This window comes from Grammomys surdaster, unplaced genomic scaffold, assembly GCF_004785775.1.
Source record: "Grammomys surdaster isolate TR1022 unplaced genomic scaffold, NIH_TR_1.0 125750, whole genome shotgun sequence".
Lineage (NCBI taxonomy): Eukaryota > Metazoa > Chordata > Mammalia > Rodentia > Muridae > Grammomys > Grammomys surdaster.
Genome location: NW_021620582.1, coordinates 681096 through 701113, shown reverse-complemented (window position 1 = coordinate 701113; position 20018 = coordinate 681096). Strand labels below are relative to the sequence as shown.

General features: G+C 50.7%; 1 protein-coding gene across 3 annotated transcripts; it reads right to left on the bottom strand.

Moving 5' to 3' along the window:
• Positions 1-190: 190 nt before the first annotated feature.
• On the bottom strand, positions 191-19925 carry Arhgef40 (Rho guanine nucleotide exchange factor 40). Of its 3 annotated transcripts, none has more exons than XM_028788510.1 (24): positions 19777-19925; positions 17227-17424; positions 15233-16469; positions 14954-15121; positions 14173-14299; positions 13492-13588; positions 13298-13378; positions 13056-13172; positions 10949-11044; positions 10740-10855; positions 10290-10416; positions 9198-9320; positions 8978-9121; positions 7884-8494; positions 7532-7766; positions 7144-7230; positions 5362-5577; positions 4382-4552; positions 3380-3557; positions 2083-2187; positions 1731-1874; positions 1104-1234; positions 790-836; positions 191-476 (listed from the first exon to the last, which is right to left on the bottom strand). In XM_028788510.1, exons 1-23 carry the CDS (start codon positions 19777-19779, stop codon positions 795-797), a joined length of 4554 nt encoding a protein of 1517 aa, XP_028644343.1. In that variant the 5' UTR covers positions 19780-19925; the 3' UTR covers positions 191-476; positions 790-794. The 3 variants fall into 3 exon arrangements, with proteins under 3 accessions (XP_028644343.1, XP_028644344.1, XP_028644345.1); XM_028788511.1 differs by lacking the exon at positions 1731-1874 and adding an exon at positions 926-946; XM_028788512.1 differs by lacking the exon at positions 1731-1874.
• Positions 19926-20018: the final 93 nt, after the last annotated feature.

Genomic DNA, 20018 nt, shown 5'->3' with positions numbered 1-20018 from the left:
AAGTGTCCTAGAGCCTGTGAGGGGGAGGCATTCTCCCACACTCACAGACTGTCAGTGTTGGGCCAGCAAGGAGGGAAACAGCTACTTTGTGGCCTTGGTTTTATCTTCTGAGTCCTACTTAGTGGTTATAGGAGAGTACTGAAGTCAGTTCAAACACCTTAATCCAGAGGCCTGCACTGGCTCCTGGGAGTCAAAGTGAGAGTAAATACATTTAATGTAACAATAGTATAATAACAGTAATTACATATAAAGTCTGCAGTGCCCACCCCATCTCCTTCAATGGCTTAGAACACTTCATATCCCACGATTCCCAGAATGGAATTCCATTCGACCTGGCAGAGATGAATCTTCTGGGATAGATGGGATGAGAAGAGTAGTGGGCAGTCAGAGAGTGTCCTGGGGGTGTGCGGTAGCACAGCGAGAGCCGTTTCCCCGTCCCCAGGGCATAAAGGCAAGGGAACAGGCCACTCTGGTTCCTGCAGCAAAAGGCACCAAGCAGGGGAGAGCTAGACAGTGGTGGCAGGAGAAGCTCTGGTCCCTGCCCTCCTCTCTGTCCAGGAAGCAGGGGGAGGGAACTGAGAGCTTAGGTCCTCCATTGTTGTCCCATTGCCATCCCAGCCAAAAACTGAGAAGGGGCTGCAGATCTGGATTTTCTCTGGAAGCCAGGAGAGAAGAGGGAGACGGGTTGGGAGAGGCAAGAAGCTGACTTCAAGCACCCGAGGTCAGGATGGAAGGTCCTTAAAATAAGGGAAGGGATGTTGGCTGTGGGAAAGAGGGGTGTTGACTCACCTAGCTCACAGAGGCGTGGTGGGGTCACTCAGGGCTCGGGGATGACTCTGAGGACACAGAAATTGCAGTGTGTTTAGATATGGTCTCTATTGTGTGTGTCTCTCCCTGCTCCTCAAGATTCTTTTTGACCTCTGACCTTGATGCCTCTCAGCCAGGCCTAGGGGAGAGGAGAAAGGCAGACTGGATAACAACTCCAATCTGAGCATTAGCTGAGAGTTTACTATTTGCTTCCTCTACTACTCGGTTTGTCAAATGATCAGAGAAGCCCATCCAGACAGAGACCACCTGCTCCCAGTCTTACTGACGGGACTCACCTGCCGGGATAGCCCTAGGATCCCTCCACTGGTCAGAGCGGGAGTATTGCTCCCAGAGTTGGGGGACTGCAGGCTGGGGCTGTTTCTTGGTCCTGGGGACACATCTCCAGAAGAGTCAAGTGTTTCTGAGGCTGGAGGGGAAGCTAGGGTGAGAATAGGTATAAAACCCTTCGATATTACCTTAACCAAGCTCCTCTGGCAAGGAAGAAAAAGCTCCATAGCAACAGGAAGCTGTGAGTCACCATAGCAATCCAGTTGCGAGAGAACCCCCCCTACCAAGAGGCAGGAAACTGTCAGCAGCATCATTAGAGCAACCAGGGAAGAAGCGACAGGAAACTAAGAATTGCCGTGGTGAACCAGGAGGCTACAACAGGAAGCTGAGGCAGTTTCCATAGAAACTCAAGGAGAGCTAGAGAGAAAGGTACAGAAGAAGTGCTTCTTAGCAAAAGGCTGCTGTAAGCATCTCCCTAGCAACCAGACGGAAGGCTCGTTTAGCAATGGGGAAGCTGTATGTAGTTGTCATGGCAACCGGGCTACTTGGCTAGAAAAAGGAATTGCTCAGCAATAGGCAGCCTGAACATCACCATGACCCAGCGGTTGGGGGCCACCCCTTGAGAGGTGCCTCACCCAGGGAAATCTGCTTGACGTCCAGATCCCAGGCCTCCTCCTCGACGCGGGCAGGCAGGGAGCAGGCTCCCGGTGAGAGGCCGGGAAGGGACGGGCCAGCATGCTCAAAGGATGACACGGCTACGGAGGCCCGGGTGCGGGCGGCTGCAGAGAGTGGGGAGTTGGGGTGGTGGAGTGCTGGTGTGGAAAAGTCCTCCTGGCTCCGTGGAACAGTTCACAGAGGGCTTCCCAGGGAGTCCCACATTTTGGGAAGAGATGCTCACTCAGCACCTCAGTATCCTTCCTGACATCTCCCCGTTGTTTGTACCAAGGTCTGACTTCAGGGAACGCCCCCCAGCGCCCTGGACCTCACCTCTTCCAGTGAGCAGGGCACTCAGTGTCCGTTCTCCAAGGGCTTTAATGTCCAGGAAAGGTTTATTCCCAATGCCCATGGAAACCATCTGCTGCACTCGGAGCTCTGGGGAACAGAGACCCTGTTTGTTATTTTCTCTTGGCCATCCACCCTTAGTGTCAGTACAACCCCGTTCACTCTCCAGTCTCCTTCCCAACTCTCACACCTCTCTTCTTTCTTTTGGTATTACACCTTCCTTGACTACCAAGGCATGGACTGTGATAGTAACCTTTCACCTCTTTTAGACATACATCTGCTCTCTCCTATATATTTCATCCTGCCCATCCCTAACTACCTGATGTGTGTGTGTGTTTAGAGGACCCGTTAAGTGTTGGTTGATCCTCCTTTTCTACATAGTTTTATGGCTGACCCTCTTAGTCATTTTGGTGTGCATGCCTGTCTAGCAAGCTTCTGGAGGAAATTCCTGCCTTAGCCTCCTGTTGTTCCTGTTACTACACCTGCAGTACTGCCGACTTTTATGTGGGCTTTGGGGACTCGATCACAGGTCTTCACACTCAAATGACAACTACTTTTACCCAGTGAGCCTTCTTCCCAGCCCCTGACTTTACATGGAACAACAGCTTCCCTTTATCATGGACATTAAGAACAAACGTGTGGTTTTGCCTGTCTCCGTGGTTTATAGAGCGCTTCCGTGTGTATCAGTCTACTCAGTCTTTATCACATGAAGCTGATGAAAGTACTGTGCATTTTTCAGATGAATAGACTGATTCAGAGAATCACAACAAAAAATCCAAATTGAAACCCAGTAGTAACCAACAACAAAGGAAAGAAAGATAATTAGTCCAGGTCACACAGTAAGTAAGGGACAGCAGTTCTTAGACCCCAGTCCACTGTGCAGTTCTGTACCTCTTTTGTGGAGACATTTGTTCTTGTTCCTTGGAAATTTCTAGCTTTCTCTTTCCTCATAGTTAATTTCTGTTTTAGTAATATCCTTTAAACCTAACTTTGAATCTGCCTTTTCTCTCTTTGGTTTTTAAAAACAGTTTCTCTGTGTAGCCCAGGCTATCCTGGAACTCATTCTGTAGACCAGGCTATCACCTGAACTCAGAGATTCACCTGCTTCTGCCTCCCGAGTGTTGGGATTAAAGGTGTGTGCCACCACCATCTGGGTGAATCTTTTCTTACAGTGTCTTTTTCTACCTCCTATATAGTTTCCCAAGCCATCTCCACACTCTCCAGAAAACCTTCTCCTGTAACTCTGATTCTAAGCAGAACATCCCTGTGACCTCCCCGTTACCCTTGTTGTGGGCTGCCTGTCTCCACAGCAGCTGGGCAATAGAACTTGTCCACTTGAGTTTGGTCTCTGGTGAAGTAGCCTGCAAAGTGTATGCTTCTCGTGCACGCCGTCGCCGAAACCACAGTTCGAAACAGAGTCCACTGTCCCCAATGTTTTCTGTCAGCCCCATGTCAGCAGTCTGAGGAAGGGCAGAAGAGACTGGGTTGTGAGGATGGAGGTGTCCCTCATTAGGGGGCACTGCACTGGCAGGTTCTATGTTTAGCTTGATCGATGTTCAGTATACATTTGCTCAACATTTGTCAGATACCAGGCAGACTACACTGCTTAACAGGCCTAATTTACAGAGGGGAAAGTGAAGCTCACTCAGAGACATGAAGCAACATTCTCCAGAGTGTAGTATTAGCATGTCTATGCTATTCCAAACTCAGACCTTTTTCCTCTGTCCTACCTTTTAAGAGATAGCACTAATACAAGGACTGTTGGAAACCCTTTATCATCTCACCTGGCCTAATCCAGGACCATGGGTTGCTATGAATGTTTATTTGGCTAGATACCTGAAGCAAGGCCTGCCTCTTGAGTTCTATTTAGTTCAGTGAAATTAAGAGGTGTGTGTGTGTGTGTGTGTGTGTGTGGTGTCCTTTTCCTCATATACCAGGGACCAATTCAAAAGACATGTGTATTTTTTTTTTCCTAGCCAGGGGTTCTCTGTGTAGCCCTGGCTGTCCTGGAACTCACTCTGTAGAGCAAGCTGGCCTCACTCAGAGATCCGCCTCCCAAATGCTGGGATTAAAGGCATGCACCACCGCCACTCGGCAAACTCAAAGGGGTTCGCCAACGACAGGGATTTCTTTCACCTTCTGACACCCTAAAAGTGATGACTAGAAAGGCCAAAACCTATTTTAGGTGATCAAGATTATGAGCCTGGTTTGAGATTGAACTTACAGAGCATTCTGAGTTCTCAGGAAGGACATGACTCAATATCCCCCACTCCATGTGGTATACCTTGAAAGCCTGCTTGTAAACAAAGGTCTCGGATCCTCCTTCAGAACCCTTGAACTTGCTGAACAAGAGCAGGTCCTCAAAGAGAAAGACATGACGGAGGCACTTTTTCCGGCCACAGATGACAGTAAAAGGGTCCCGATGCAAGAGCTGTCCCTGTTCCTTTAGATCTATCTGGAGAAAGAAGGAAAGGTCAGTCTAGGAGGCCTTTGTGTGACATTATGGGACATAAGGGATTTAGAGGGCAAGGGGCCTAACGGACTGGCTGTTGGCATGGTCAGGAAGTCAGGAAGGGCCTCTAGACCCTATCCACTCTCTCTCATGCACACATATCTAGCTGCACAGTCACTCCTACAAAGATAAAGAGATGCATTGGTACCCAGCCTGCCATGGGGGAGTCTGTGCATACTAGAGATGCAGAAGGAGAACCAGCAAAGAACATGGGTAGGTTCATCTAGAGCAGCAGTTCTTAACTTTCTATCGCTTCCACCCTTTAATACAGTTCCTCATGTTGTGTTGACCCCACCCCCCACAATAAAATTATTTTTGTTATTTCCTAACTATAATTTTGCTACAGTTAATTTACATCATAATATAAATGTCTGTGTCTTCTGATGGTCTTAGGCAACCCCTATATAAGGGTCTTTTGACCCTCCAAATGGTGGAGACCCACAGGTTGAAAACTGCTGATCTGGAATCAGTGTGGGAAAGAGATGAGGTGGAGGAAAATATGGTAGGCCAGAAAAATAGAGTAGACAAGGAATGAGAAGAAACAGGAATGGAACAGAAGAGTGCTGGGCAGATGGAGGAAGAGCAGAGGATGTTGGACAGAACTTGTTATTTACAGATGAGGCAACAAAGGGCTAGACAGAGCCTAGGGCCACTGACTCACTCGGCTCTGGATCTATGGTCACCAGCCCACACTTTCTAAGGCTACAGAGTTACCCAGTTTGAGCAAGCAGAAGTGGAGCTCAGGACCTTACCTCACAGCCTCGAACAGCTTCTACAGCAAGCAGATCCCTGCCTCGGGCCTCTTGTTCCTGGAGCAACTGTACAGCAGCCCTGAGGGCCTGGCGTTCAGAGCTTAGCTCAGGCCCAGCTTCCCTCAGGAGCTCCTCCAGGAGCTGTCCATACCGAGCCAGCTGCTCCAGGGGCTGCTGCAGGGCCCGGGGCAAGCAAGGGCTGCCCTCCATGGAACCCTAGGGCGGGACCATAGCAGGGGATGAGAAGAGGGGTTGGGGCTGGTAGGAGCCAAAGTCTGAGGACAAGAATGTAAGAGGCTGGGTCCAGGCTTTGGGAAACAGAGAACCAAATGCTCTTAAAGGTAAAGAAAGGGGTCTGCAAGGCTCAGTGGGTAAAGGTGCTTTCTAGTAAGCCTGACAACCTGAGTTTCATTCCTAGGACCCACATTTCAGAATTGACTCATGCAGGCAGGTTGTCCTCTGCACATGTGTATACACACTCCAATAATAAAAATGTAAAAAAAAATATTTTTTTGCTTTTCCTTTTTTTTTTTTTAAAGTCAAGAGGAAAAAAAAGTAGAGGTAAGAGAGCTAGCCCAGAATCTAAGGGAACTTGCCACCAAGCTGGGAATGAAGTTCCATCCCTGGTACCCAGGAGGTGGAAAGAGAACCAACTCCTGTGACTTCCCTCCACATGACTTGCAGCTATCCTGAGCTAGAGCAGAACCCAGGTCACAGCAACGTGAGCTCTCTGGCTTTACAGCCACGTTCATATCTTTTCATTTGAAATCCTTTGATTCCTACGCTCTCAGTTGGACACAGTGCCTACTGTCCTTGCTTATCACCTGTAGAAACAAACAGGCCCAGGGGCTGAAGCGATGGCTCAGCAGTTAAGAGCACTTACTGCTCTTGCAGAGGACCTGGTTCAGTTCCCAGCACCCACACAGTGGCTCACAACCATCTGTAACTCCAGTTTCAGGTGATCTCTGTCTTCTTCCGGTCTCTTTGTGCACTAGGTACAGTCATAACACACATTCATACCTGCAGGTGAATAATCACACACATAAAATAAAAATAGATAAATCTTAAAACAAAGCAAGCAAGCATACAAATGAGCCAACCAACCAACCAACTAACAAAAAAATCCAAGAAAACAAAACAAACAAAAAACAGAAGCCCAAGGAATGAAGAGTTTTGCCCAGATTCCTTCCAGTGGGGGATCTGGATAAGAGCCCAGCCTCTTCTGTCTCTCAGTGCAATGCTAGGAGACCCCCCTGGATCCCAGACAGTGATCTAGGAGGTTACTGGAGATTCCTGGAGAATGTTCCTGGGTACATTCATGAAAGATTGTTTTCCCTGAGAGTTCAAGGTGGGGTGAGTTCTTAGGTCTTCCTGGTTCTTTCTCCTAAAAACATTTTCTCATTCTACTTATTTTTTGTGTGTGCGCAAGTGTATGTGTGCACATGTCTGTGCATGCACGTGTGTGTGCGCGTGCGCGCGCGCGCGCGCGTGCGTGCGTGCGTGCGTGTGTGTGTGTGTGTGTGTGTGTGAGAGAGAGAGAGAGAGAGAGAGAGAGAGAGAGAGAGAGAGAGAGAGAACGCACATGAGAATGCATGCACAGACTTGCGTAGTCACAAATATACTTGCAGTCAATCAGAGGACAATTACCCGGCAGGAGTCAGTTCTCTCATTTTAGCGTGTTGCTTCTGGGATGGAACTCAACTGTTGGTCTTGGTGGTAAGTGTCCTTACCTACTAAGCCATCCTGTCCACACACTTTTCTAAGAGTTGAAGAAAAGCTTACCTTGACCGAGGGGGTAAACGCAGCCAGACCACTCTCCAGTTTATGCCTGTGCTTCACGAACTGTGCATAGAGGTTGAACTGGTCCCCCTGTGCCGGTAAGGAAGATAGTGAGTGTCCCTGGCTGGTGAGAGATCTATACCGTCCCCCACTAAGGAGGGCTAAGCAGAAGACACTCTGCCTGCCAAGGATTATAAAGGCTCTGTGAAGAGACAGTGAAGTCCACACAGCACTTGAGGACACGTGAGACAAAGGCCAAGGTAAGGTACAGGCCCCTCGGGACTTCTCAGGTAGGAGAGGGTAAGGGGGCAGCAGCAGTTTCAGGATGGTGGATAAGGCGGAACACGGTGGGTGGGGGGGCCGGGAGACTTGGAAGTGGTGGGTTGCTCACATGGCGGAGGAAGCAGGCCCCAATGCGCAGAGGGTGGGCGGCGCAGCCCTGCAGCTCTTGTACAAAGTGTGACCCGTGGAAGCTGCGAAGCCTCTCTCGGACACTCAGGGCCGCAGCCCAGGTGCATCGAAGCTCAGGCGTTAGCTCAGGCCCAGGCAGTGGCACTGGCTCACTCAGAGTGGTTATGTATTCCTGCTCACAGGCAATCAGTTCAGACACTAGACGCTGCTGGGCACTGTGGGTACAACCGGAGTAGCAGAGGTGTCACTCTGGCATGGGAAGGAGTCACTACCCCCAACAGTATAATGTCCTTTCCGCTTGTTTATTAGACACAAATGGTCTGAACTCTCACCTGATGCTTCGTTTGCGTTCCATTCGAGGGGTACCTATTCCCCAGGGTCCATCTGGCCCTCCGGCCCGGCCCAATAGCACATGTTCTCGGGGTGAACATGTCCTGTCTACTACTTCAGTACTGGTGACCTCCAGTCCTCGGATCAGCACAGCTCTTGGGGGTCTTCCATCTGCTTCTGGAGCTAACTCAAGGCCTTCTTCTTCATAGTCCTCCCCACATGGGGTCAGAGAGCAATGTGATGGGGCTGCCCGGGGCCCAGGGCTGCTGGGAAGCAGCAAGGAACTGAGGCTGGGTGAAGGGCTATGGGCTCCGTGCTGGGCCCCTGCGCTGCTGGCACTGTCTGCCCGACGCCGCCGGTGGCTTCTAGGACTGGCCTCCTCTCCCAGTTGCTGCTGAATTCTTCTTTCCAGCTCTTGGCAGCGTGCCCTACATCGGCCCCACTCTCGAAGGGCTGCGGGGCTGCCCAAGTCCAGGGCCAGGGCTCGCATCTCTTGGAAAGTGCCTGCACTGGGCTCTGGGGCCCTCCGCAGGGCTAGGGCTGCCAGCACAGCTTCACGACCAGGCCCAGCTCCTGCCAGCCGAGCAGAGCCCTCATCTACCCATTCGTGTGCCTACAAAAGCCGAACAGGTTGGAGCTAGAGAAAAAAGGTGAGGACACACACCACTCCCAAACACACATGCCGTTCCCAATGGCTCCCCAGGGAGCATAACTAAGCCTTTTCACACAGCGCTTCGCCTAACTTCACAGCAGATGTGTGCAGACGTGTAATGTCTACAGAGAATCTTTCTGAGGGCTCAGGTCATTCAGCCTGGGCATGCTAACTTTTTTTAAAAAAAGATTTATTTTTATGAATACAGTGTTCTGCCTGCATGTATGCCTGCAGCCCAGAAGAGGGCACTAGATCTTATTACAGATGGTTATGAGCCACCCTGTGGTTCCTGGCCAGAATTGAATTCAGGACTTCTAGACGAGCAGTCAGTGCTCTTAACCTCTGAGTCACCTCTCCAGCTCCAAGGTACCACTCTTAACAACTGCCTGACCAGTTGCTCCAGGCTGAAGAAAGAAAATCATCTCAGAAGAATGCTGTACTCACCTGCTGGAAGAAGCGTTGTAGCCGTAGGGCCCGATGGAGGCCACTCTCAACCTGCTCCAGCCGTTGTTCAAAGATATCTAGAACTTTCTGGGAGGTGATGTCCTCCTCCAGAGCCAATGCTTCCCGGGCTTGGACTAGGCGTTCCTGGAGAAAGGAGTCTGTGCTCAGATTTGAGTTTTGCCCAGTGACACCTCCACCCCCATCTCCTCTCTGTCCTTACCTGCACCTCAGTGCTAAAAGCCCTGAATCGAAGTTCTGTCTCTTGCAAGACTGACAGTGAGTTTCCAGGCATGGTGAAGCTAGCCAGCTGCTCTTCTCCTGGGCCAGACAGCCACTGCAACACCTGAGACAGAGTAGCAGTCTGTGAGGATGGGGAGTCTGTGTAGTGGCCAGATTAAGGTCCACTCAGCCACTATGATCCCAATATACAGAACCTTGGTTATCTTTGTCTCACTGGTGATGTGGGATTGACAATGAATGACAACTGTCCCCACAGGATTAAGTGAGAAACTGGGGACATCATCTTTGGTCCAGTGCCATATGAAGCAGAGCTGGCAGGAGACACAGGTTACTGTGCCAGGGCAAGACCAGGATGAGGAGACAGATAAACTGATATGAATGAAAGGCAGGAGAATGAAGAAAGTTACTTGGATAACAGGACCAAGAGGAATTCCACAGCCCCTGAGCCCTGCTGAATAGTGGGCCGGAGACCTAGGCACCAAGCCTGGAGACAGCCCAGGAGATGGTGTGTTTGTGTGAGTGGGTGTCCAGTTCTTCTTTCTTATGTAGAGCTAGATGGAATCTCCTACTTGTTCTGAAATGTTTGACTAATTCTTTCCTCTGAAGAAAGTCTGGAAGCTGGGGTGGAACAGCTGGAAAATGAGAAGTCTTAGAACATTCCTAAAGGCTGGTGCCAACAGTAGCCACTTCAGAGTCCTGTGCTGAGTTCCCTTCTCATCCTGCCCACCGGCGTGTTGGGCTACTCAGCAGCAGTGTCTCATGCCTGGCAGAGCTAGATCTCAGAGCTAAGCATTTTAAACTCCAAATTCTGTTCTTAAAATAAGTTTTTAAATGGGTGGAGACAGATAATCAATAGAGCCAGCCCCCGATAGAACAGCAGAAGCTGAGAGGCAACTTCTCTGGAACACAAAGCCCTGGCTCCCCTTCAGCACTGACTTTGAGATGACCCTTCTCACTTTAGGAGAGGGAGGAGGGAAGCTGGAAGGATACTGTGCATGCTTAGTACTAACAGAGATGCTAACAAGCGGAGGCTAGGCTCCCAGGCTGAGTAACGGTAAGTGGGTCTCCTCACCTGCTGGACTTGGCGCAGGCGTTGGCGCTGTTCCTGCTGCTGCACTCGTAGGTTGGACAGACGCACAAGTTGGTGAATGGCCTCATCTACCTCCTGGTATAGCACAGCTGGGCCTGGGCCCTCTAGCCTGGGGAAAGAGAGGCGACATTGAGTCTCTGCCCTGGTCAGTTCTACCTTTGTACCCTCAGGGATGCAAACGTCAGAGGTGTCATGGCCCTGGAAATCAGACGTGTACTGTAACCTCCCTTGCTGAGTTAGCCTGGCTGAGATATTTAACATCTCTCATCCTCCACATCCTCATTTGTAATCATAACTAGCACACGGGGATGTTGTGGAGGTTATGAGTGTAAAGACACCGTATCTTGTCCAGATAAATACAGAGTAAGGATTATATGTCTCTTAAGGTTTAGGACAGCTCTCTGCTGACTCCCTCCCGCTTGCCTCTCTTACTTGCGGCTATGGGAGGAGCGCAGGCGCATCAGGATGGCTCCTCCATTCCTCTGTAGTGCCGTCAGCCGAGGATCTGCCAGCACCTTTTGCAGGGGCTCAGGCATTCCCACTGCCTCCTTGGGACAACGAAACATTTTGAGTTCCACTAGAGAGTGCCCGCCCCAGCCCCATCCCTTTCACATCTGCCATTATTCCACCTCACTCCAGACCTCTTCTTTGGGTTCTGCTGCTCCCTCTAGCTCCTCAATGGCCTGCCGTACAGAGGTCAGCACACCTTGGCACAAGGCGCACAGCCGTGCCACTTCCTGAAATAGAGTTAAGGGATAGGGTTTAGGGTAAGAAATATGCCTGGTGTGGTGGCACAGGACTTAAATCCTAGCACTCAGAAGGCAGAGGCAGGTGGATCTCTGAATCTGATGCTAGCCTGGTCTACAAAGTAAGACCCAGGACAGCCAGGACTATAAAGAGAGACCTGGTCTCAAAAACAAACAAACAAACAAACAAACAGGAAAGAAAATGGAAGAAATCAATCAATCAATCAATCAATCAATCAAGCTGGCCACAGGATGGAAATGGAAGTCCTAGAGACTTTTGTGGATAAAATGCTGGGTTCAGTTGCTGGCTTTGTTGCTTTCAAGTTAGATAATATTGAGTAGGCTTACAAACCCTAAAATGCACTTTACTCAATAGTAAAGTTAGAGTAAAAGTCGATTGTATAAAATTTAAGGAAATGATGTTGACCTGGCACCAACCACGGCTGAGGCCTACAGCTCAGTGTGTGAGTTTCCTTTGCCTCTTTTGCCTCCGGTCTTCACTCTAGCGAGTCCTGCCTCCCCTTCATCTGCTTTACCTCTGACACACAACCATGCCAAGAAACTCTCTACACATCTGTGACTGTGTTGGTTCTTCTGTTCCGAGATACTCACAACACTTAGATTCATAGGAGCATGAAGGTATCGATGGAGGCTACCTAGAGACCATGCACAGTTGGTACCTTGGATGGTAAAAGATGCTGCACTTTGTGGATAGTGGTGTGGGAAGTAGGTACAGAAAGGGGCACCGTCTCCAGAGGTGAGGTAAAGCGACTTGCCAGGCCACATGGAACCAACTTCTCCACTCTCAGAACTTTCTAGGAACCCACATAACTATCACAAACACCGGTTTACCTGTGTTATGATCTCTTGGTATCTCCTGCTAGCAAGCATACATTATTTAATGTCAAGTTAAGAATTTGACATACTTGGGGGGCGGGGAGCTGGAAAGATGGCTCAGTGGTTAAGAGCATGTATTGCTCTACCAGAGTACCCAAGTTTGAGTCTCAGGGCTCATAAGTAACTCATAACTGCCTGTAACTCCAGAATCAGGGGCTCTGATATGTCTGGCCTCTAAGGACACCCACACACATGGCAGTTACTCACATAGACACACAGACATATATATGCTTAAAAATAAAATAAATCTTTAAAAAAAAGTTTTAAAAGAACTTAAACATTTGGATGGTGGCTGGAAAGATGGTCCACAGGTTAAGGGCCCTTGATGTTACAGAGTGGTGGTGGCACACGGCTTTAATTGTAGCGCCCAGGAGTCAGAAGCAGGAAGATTTTTGTGAGTTTGAGGCCAGCCAGCTCAGCAGAGCTAAGAGACAGTCAGGTCTACACAGAGAAACCCTGTCTCAAAAGAATGGGGTGGGGGCACTTGTTGCTCTTGCAGAGGACTAGGGTTCAGTTCCCAGCCCCATATGTCGTTGGCTTACAACTTTCTGTAATTCCAGAGGATCTGATGCCCTCTTCTGACTTCCAGGACAACAGACATACATACATGCAGGACAAACATTCATACACATAAAATAAATAAATAAATAAATAAATAAATGAATGAATTTAACAACCCCCTCCCATCTTCCCAGTGACCAACAACATTTGTTCACAGTTCACGAGTCAGAACTGTTTTCTTTTTCTCCTCCTCTTCCTCCTCCTCCTCTTCCTTTTAATATTTATTTTTATGTATATGAGTACACTGCTGCTGTCTTCAGACACCAGAAAAGGGCACTGGATCCCATTACAGGTGGTTGTGAGTCACCATCTGGTTGCTGGGAATTGAACTCAGGACCTCTGAAAGAGCAGTCAGTGCTCCTAACCGCTGAACCATCTCTCCAGCCCTCAGAACTGTTTTCTAAACTGAATGGAACTGCATCTTTCCCAGCCCCAATGTGTTGGGGAGACCTCAAAGAGAGGTCTTCTGTCTGTCTTTTCTCCTGGACTGTCCTTAGCTGGGTCATTTCCAGCTCCCAGGATCCTAGGTGCTGAAAGAGTTTACCTGATGTATCTCTGCCCAGTGGTTGGGGGAAAGGTTCCTGTGTCCTCCTAAGTCCCACTGTAGCTCCTCTGGCTTGGCCACTCTTTTTAGATCCTTCTCTGACAGCATCTCAGCTCCCTGTAGACATACGAAAACAGGAGTTTTCTGCACAGGCCCCTGGTGATTCAGACCAATCGGAGAGGTCAACAAGCTTTCCCTCCCCTCTCCATTACTAACAGGGAACTAGATTGGAGACAACCAACCTGAAATCCACAGAGTTCAGCTGGAGGATCTTCATGAATGAGGATCACCAGCCGCTGAATGAGCGGAGGCTCGCCTGAGTCCTAAGGACAAAGAAGAATATCCCTACACTTTGAACAGTTGAATGACTTGGAATGACAGCCACTGGGAGAAAGTGAAGACCTAGGGGACAAGCCTGTCTCAAGCAGCTGATTACCTGAAGCTGACTCAAGGCAGGAAGAAGTGCTGGAGGCAGTGGGGGTGCCTTGCGAAGGTCAAGGAGGATGGTCAGCCCCAATAACTGCAGATCAGGCCTGTGGAGGCAAGGATAGCCAAAGCTGTGTGTGTGGGCGCACGCGAATGTGTCATGTGTGTGTGCTGGGTAGACAGTGTGCTGGGGAGATAGCAAAGAGAGATCGAAGAAGCTTATAGGTCTTCCAGTTCAGCACTAACAGTCTTCAGAAGTTAGTACTACCATATTTGAGAAGCAATAAGCAAACGGTCAATGTCTGGGTCATGTGCCCAGTAGGCAACCTAACAATCAAGAGCCTACGTTGACATGGCTATTGGTCAGAAGGCTAGAATTCTATGTGCTATAATGGTACACATTTAAGGCCATAGCATTTGTCAATAGGTACTCAGTATACACAAAATGTATATTGTTGAATGAATAGATCTATGCACCGATAACCTGGGTGCTGGCAAAAAGTGCTGAGAGAGTCAGCAGGGTTGACTTTGAAGGTCATGAAAGGTATCCTAAAAGTCAGAATTGAGAGGTCAAGGTCAAGGGCTTGAAAATCTGAGGGTTGAAATGATAGGCCAGTGCCTTGTGAAGGGAAGCAGGTCCGCCCTGACTCTGCACACTAATGCCCAGGGCACTGAAGTCTGTGATGCTCACCTAAGCAGTGAGTGGAGGTAACGGACAGCAGTGCTCAGTGTCTCTTGGGAGGGCGATGGCTCCTCAGGAAGGCACGAGGATGGAGGTGTGATCGTCAGCAGAGCTCTCCCAGTCTGATCTACCCCTCCTGAAGACAGAAAGTGGCCAGGCTGTCCTGGCTGGGATCAATCTTTGACTACCTCCCTTCCACCTTCCCTCCCTCCCGAGTCCACTTCACTTTCCCAAAGCCCCTTTCCACCTACCCTGCGTGTGTGTTTAACACGTCCTTGTTTGTGCGTGCGTACACATGTATATACGTATATGGAGGCCAGGGGTCAGTGTAAAGTGTCTTTCTCAATCACTCCCCTGCCTGCTTTTTTGTTTTTGAATTTTTTTGAGACAGGATTTTACTGTGTAACTTTTTGGCTCTCCTGTAACTCACTCTGTAGACCATGCTGGTCTTGAACTCAGAGATCACCTGCTTCTACTTCCTGAGTGCTAGGATTAAAGGTGTTCACCCCGACACTGCCCAGCTACCATTCTTTTTTTTTTTTTTTTTTTTTTAAGACAGGGTCTCTCACTGGACCTGGAGAAACTCTGGTTCAGCTAGACTGGCCAGTCAATGAGTACAGGACATCCACCTGTCTCAACTTTCCCTTTCTTTCCAGTTACACAACCACGCTATGCCCAGCTCTTACGTGTGAATGCCAGGGATCCGAACTCAGCCCTCGTGCTTGCAAAGCAGGCACTTTGCCGACTGAGCCATCTCCCCAGCCCCTTTTATCCACGGATGCTCACTGACCAGTCAGAACGAAGAATCCAGATGCCATCAAGTCCCAAGCTACAAGTGGGTCATCCAAAACAGAAACTGGGGGAGTTTCTTTTGGGAGGCCGTCTCTTTTTATTTCCTGCACAGTCTCCAGGGGCTGTGTTGGGATCTCAGAAGGGAACCACTCTGGACCTGAGGATCCTGTGCAGACAGATGCAGAATTATCTATTCTATTCCCAGTCTCCTAGAGTCCCCCCCTCCCCAGGCCCAGCCTGTTTCTGCCCTTGCCCCAGGACCTCATTGTCCTCTCACCTGCCGTACACTCCGGGGTCAACTCCTCTTTCTCACTCTCTCTGATCCTCTCTTCTGGAGGCTCACAGTTTTCTGGGGGTGCAGGTTCTTTTTCATCTGCTGGCTTGAGTTCCTCTTTTGATTCAGACTCTGGCTTCCCAGAATCCTCTTTCTCCTTAAGCAGGCTGCATTCTGCAGGTTCCTGTTCACTGGGTGAGGGCAGACTGACAAGGACTTCCTGCTGTCTAGTCTCTTCTTTGTCCTTGGGGCTGAGTGGGGTACTCTCTCCTCCCCGGCTCACAGCACCTCTGCCTGCAGCTCGCTTCTTTCTTCTGTTTCCTTTGCCGGTTCTTCGAGGGGTACCAGGTGGTGCTTCAGCCCCCTGGCCCACTCCTCCCACAGCCTCCCCTGACAGGAGACAGGATTCAGAGGCTTCTCCCAGAGCCTCTGTTGGGGGCTCAGGCGCTTCGAGGACTGCTGCATCTGGGTCTGCCTCAGCCCCTGAAGGTGAGTCCGAAGAGGCTCCGGTGCTACTTCCCTCACCAGGCGGGCGTGCCCCATCCTGATCCCGAGACCCCAGGCCTTTCTGATTCATCCATGCCCGGTGTCTCCGGTGCCGGCCCTTCCCTCCAGTAGTCTTACGAGCGGGTACTGTGCGGGTCCGGGAGAGGCCTGAGGCCTCAGCGTCTATGGGGCTTCCCCTCACAGGCAGTGTCACCTCCAACAACTCCACATATTCACCTTCTGGACCTTCTGCAGGAGCATTGTGTCCATCCCCAGGACTCCGGGTACCAAGTACCTCCTCAGGGAGTGGAGAGCTAGGAAGCCCCGGAGGTCCCGAGGGCAGTTCTGGAGGCAGTGTGCTTGGCTGATGTCCCACCATGAGGCCCTCTTTGTGCACAAATCTTGGGCAGACGAGCTCAGCCCAGGGCAGCCGCTGAATTCCAGAGGGTGCAGACAAAAGACAGGTGCTGAGGCGTCCTGTTGGCCGGTCCTTGTTGATGCCTTGCAGCCACTCAGGTGTGAATAGGTAGGCACAGGCTTCACTGGGCACTGGGAGCTCCTGCACCCGCCCACCTCCTGGGGCCAGACATTTCAGTGCCAGACGGGGTGCTTGGGCTGCTGAAGGCACCACCTGCAGGTAGAAGTCTCCAGGGCGCAGCAGCTGCCAGGGAAGGGCTGCTAGCTGCACTACCACCTGCTCATGCAAACAGAGTGGCCAGCCCTCATGGAAGAAGAGGAATCCACTATACTGCGCCTGGAGAGACAAGTAAGAGGCTATATTTATGGCCTTTGCTGAAGAAACCAGCAGGAGGGGGTTGTGAAAATAATTCCACACTAGGCGGGACTGGCCTTATGTTGGGTGGGTGAAAACCCCTAGGGAAAGGAGGTCAGGTGCCAGAAGACCCAGAACTGTTGATGCTTTGGTGGAAAGAAGCGTTCCTAGAGAACTAGTTGTCTACGTGGGAAGGTAAAGACCCAGTCATCACAGAGATCTGCTCAACATATGCCACTGTCTTGGAGGAATCAGAGACAGTCATGCTAGTGTTTATACCTGCAGAAACGGAGAATCTTTTCTGAATCGCGTCTGAGTCTGAGGGAGTGTGTCTTAAGATAGCTACGAGGAGGCACTATTTGAAACTTGTTCTGGAAAAGTCTGGGTCTCTTAGGGGGAGTCAATATTTGTTAAGAGTCAATATTAAAGGGCACTGACTGCTCTTCCAAAGGTCCTGAGTTCAATTCCCAGCAACCACATGGTGGCTCACAACCATCTGTAATGGGATCTGATGGCCTCTTCTGGTGTGTCTGAAGACAGTTACAATGTACTCATATAAATAAAAAATAAATAAATCTTAAAAAAAGGAATGTCCCTATATTGTTAGTATTTGGGTAGTCACAATCTTGGGAGGTCAGCAAATGAGACCCAAGAACTCCTGTGGAGAACAGTATTAGGAAGCCTATGTCTCTAAGTGGGAGGAAATTAGCCTGGCAGAAAAGGGTTGACGGCCACTCACACAGGCTTCCTGCTGGACCTTGGCAAGCAGGTGTTTAGCAGGTACCAGGAAGTCCAGCGTGTACCTCAGTGCATCCTCCTGGTACGTCCTCTCCACCACCTGGAACACCTGGCCCAACAGGGTTGGGGCTGTGGCTTCAAAGGGTGGGTACAAGGCAGCGAGCGTGCTCTGCACACAGTCCTCCACTGGTTCTGGCTCCTGGTAGAGACAATACCAAGCTATAGACACCAAGACATTATAAGCATGGCTCCTTGGGAGTTGGCCAGTCTGCAGACAGCTATGTCTTGTATCATATGTGCACAGTGAGTAATCAGATAGGAGGGGCCTGGCCAGTCAGTACACACAGGCTTACCAGAGCTTCACATTTAAGCTTTGAGACCTTGGCTTTAGTGATCCAGGGAGAATTTGTTATAAATGACTCTGGCCAGGATTGTTCCAGGCACTTGTGAAATGAGGTGATTGCACCCCAGGAGAAAAGAGACAGGCTGGGCCACTGGACCCATCTGATGTTTAAGAATTCTGGTGGATGGGGTGGAGTATGGGGTTTCTACATAGCCATCTTGCCACTAGATTCTCCTGAGCTCACCCTCCAGATACCTTTATTATAAGTGGAAGTATGCCCACTCCCAAACCACTGCATCCTAGAGATGGTTGGTTGATAGGTGGGAAGAAAGAAGATGAGAAGACTGTGGCTATCTCAGGTCTTTATAGCATCCCTTTCTTCCATTCCCAGAACCTGTGGGGCTGGCCACAATGGATTGGGTGGAGCCATTTGAAAGAAGATAAAGACACACCCAACACTCTTGGAAAGGAGAGGAGGTAGTTTGATGCTATGTATTCCAGTCGGTTTTTTTTTTTTCTAATTCCAGAGGGTTCTATCTGATAATCTATCTCAAAGACTAAGCTGTGTCCCATTCTGACTACCTTCCTAAGTGAATGGTTCATTGGCCTACCTTTCTTCACCTTATTTCCTAAACAACAGCTCTGGGTTCTACTTCTTTGCAAGTCCATCTCTCTCTCTCGAGATGGCTTTTTTAGTTCCTTTTATCAGATGTCTTTGTTGTAAATGAGGAAAGTATTCTGCAGTATTTAGCTCTCTACCCTTCTTTGCGTTTATTAGCTCTCTACCCATTGCAGATGATCTTGTTTTCACCCCAAGACAACATTTACTTATTTTACTCTGAAATCTCACCAGCCAGAGTTGCTTAATCCCGGCTGTTTGGGAAGATTAGGGTATTCCGACACCCCAGAGACCAGCATTCTGTGTTATCAGAGCACAGACTTGGCTCCAAGGTGTGGGCGAGCAGACAGACCCTCAGTGTTCTCAGGACTGCGTACGTGGGTGGGAAGAAGGGTAGGGGTGAGGTTGAGTGGGCCCGAGCTCTGAAGTTGGGATCCGGGGAGCTACTGCTTGAGCAGCGAAGCAGCTGCAACCCATTAGGGGCGGTGAGCTCATGGCTGAACAAGAGTCGCAGCCACAGGAAACGGCCTCGGCAGGAGGGGAGGAGGGGTCTGGAGCAGGCTGAGGTGGGCAGGAGCCCAAGACACCAGGCCTCTGGTCGGCTGGGACCAAAAGACGAGCGAGACTGAGTCAGCGCTCACTGGCCTAGTTCCTGTCTTGTTCCAACCCTCTACGCAGGGTGATGCTTCCCAGGCTCTCTGTAGACATTGCCCTGGCAGGGCCTCTCCCCCTCCTCCACTCTGCAATGAGCATGATAGGCTGCACCCGCCTGGGCAGTGGGTGTCCTGGCCGTAGTACTTCAGAGTACTTCTGGCCTTAAAGTTCCCGGCTTAGTGTTCACTCCCGTAGACATGGCCTTCTGGTACCCTGAGTTGCTGCTCTCGGAGCCTCTACTTCGTGCATAGGATTCCATCCAGCTCCTTCCCTGCAGGCTTCAGTTCCCAGCAGCTGCGTAAGCCTTAGGGAACTTTGTCCCAAAAACTATGGTTTTGGCTCTTGCAACGTCACGCCCATTAGTACTGCGGAATACCCCCTACCCAACCTCAAACAGCCCCCTTACTGTGAGGGAATTTCCCTTTGGACATGCCCTTTGGCCCTGGCCCAGCCACAGCTGTGGCTAGTCCCCCAGGGCCGGATGGGTGGGCCCATCTCACCGGGTTTGGGGACAGGGATGGAAAATGGTGGTTCCAGGCAGGTCAGTTCTCATGACCCAGGACAGTGCCCTTTTCAGGGCTGCAGCCAGATCAACTTGCAGAGGGTCTCTAGGAGTGAAAAACTGGGATAGGGAGGGGGAGGGAAAACTCAGCAAAAGAAGACTGGGCAGGACCAAGAAGACCGGGGGTGGGATGTGTGCAAAGACCATCGAAGGATGGGGAGGTGGCACAGAAGAAAGAAAGGGTCACGGCAATACTCGGTGGGGACTAGGCAGGCAGCAGGACCACAGATCGAAGAAAAGAAGGGGGGATGGGAGGGTGGAGAGTCTCCGAAGCGCCGAGCAGCACTAGGCGGGCACAGGAGGCACGGGGCTGGGGGCCCGGAGCGGGCTGCGCGAAGGCCGAGGGGACACCGGGGTGCTTCGCGGGACTCACCATGGCTCGGCGTCGGGAGGTGTCCCACTCTCGGGCAGGCGGGGCGGGTGAGCCACCGCCTCCCTCTGGGCGCTCAGTCTCGCCGGGTCTAGCTGCAGGACAGCTCGCGCGGCGACCGCGGCTCTCCCCGCTCGCTCGGGAGCCCAGGCCTCGGGGCCCCGCCAGGGAGGGCCGAGACGGCCGCCTGCACCGCCCCGCCCAGCCCGGGACCCCAGCCGAGACGGCCCCCCCAACCCCGGCCA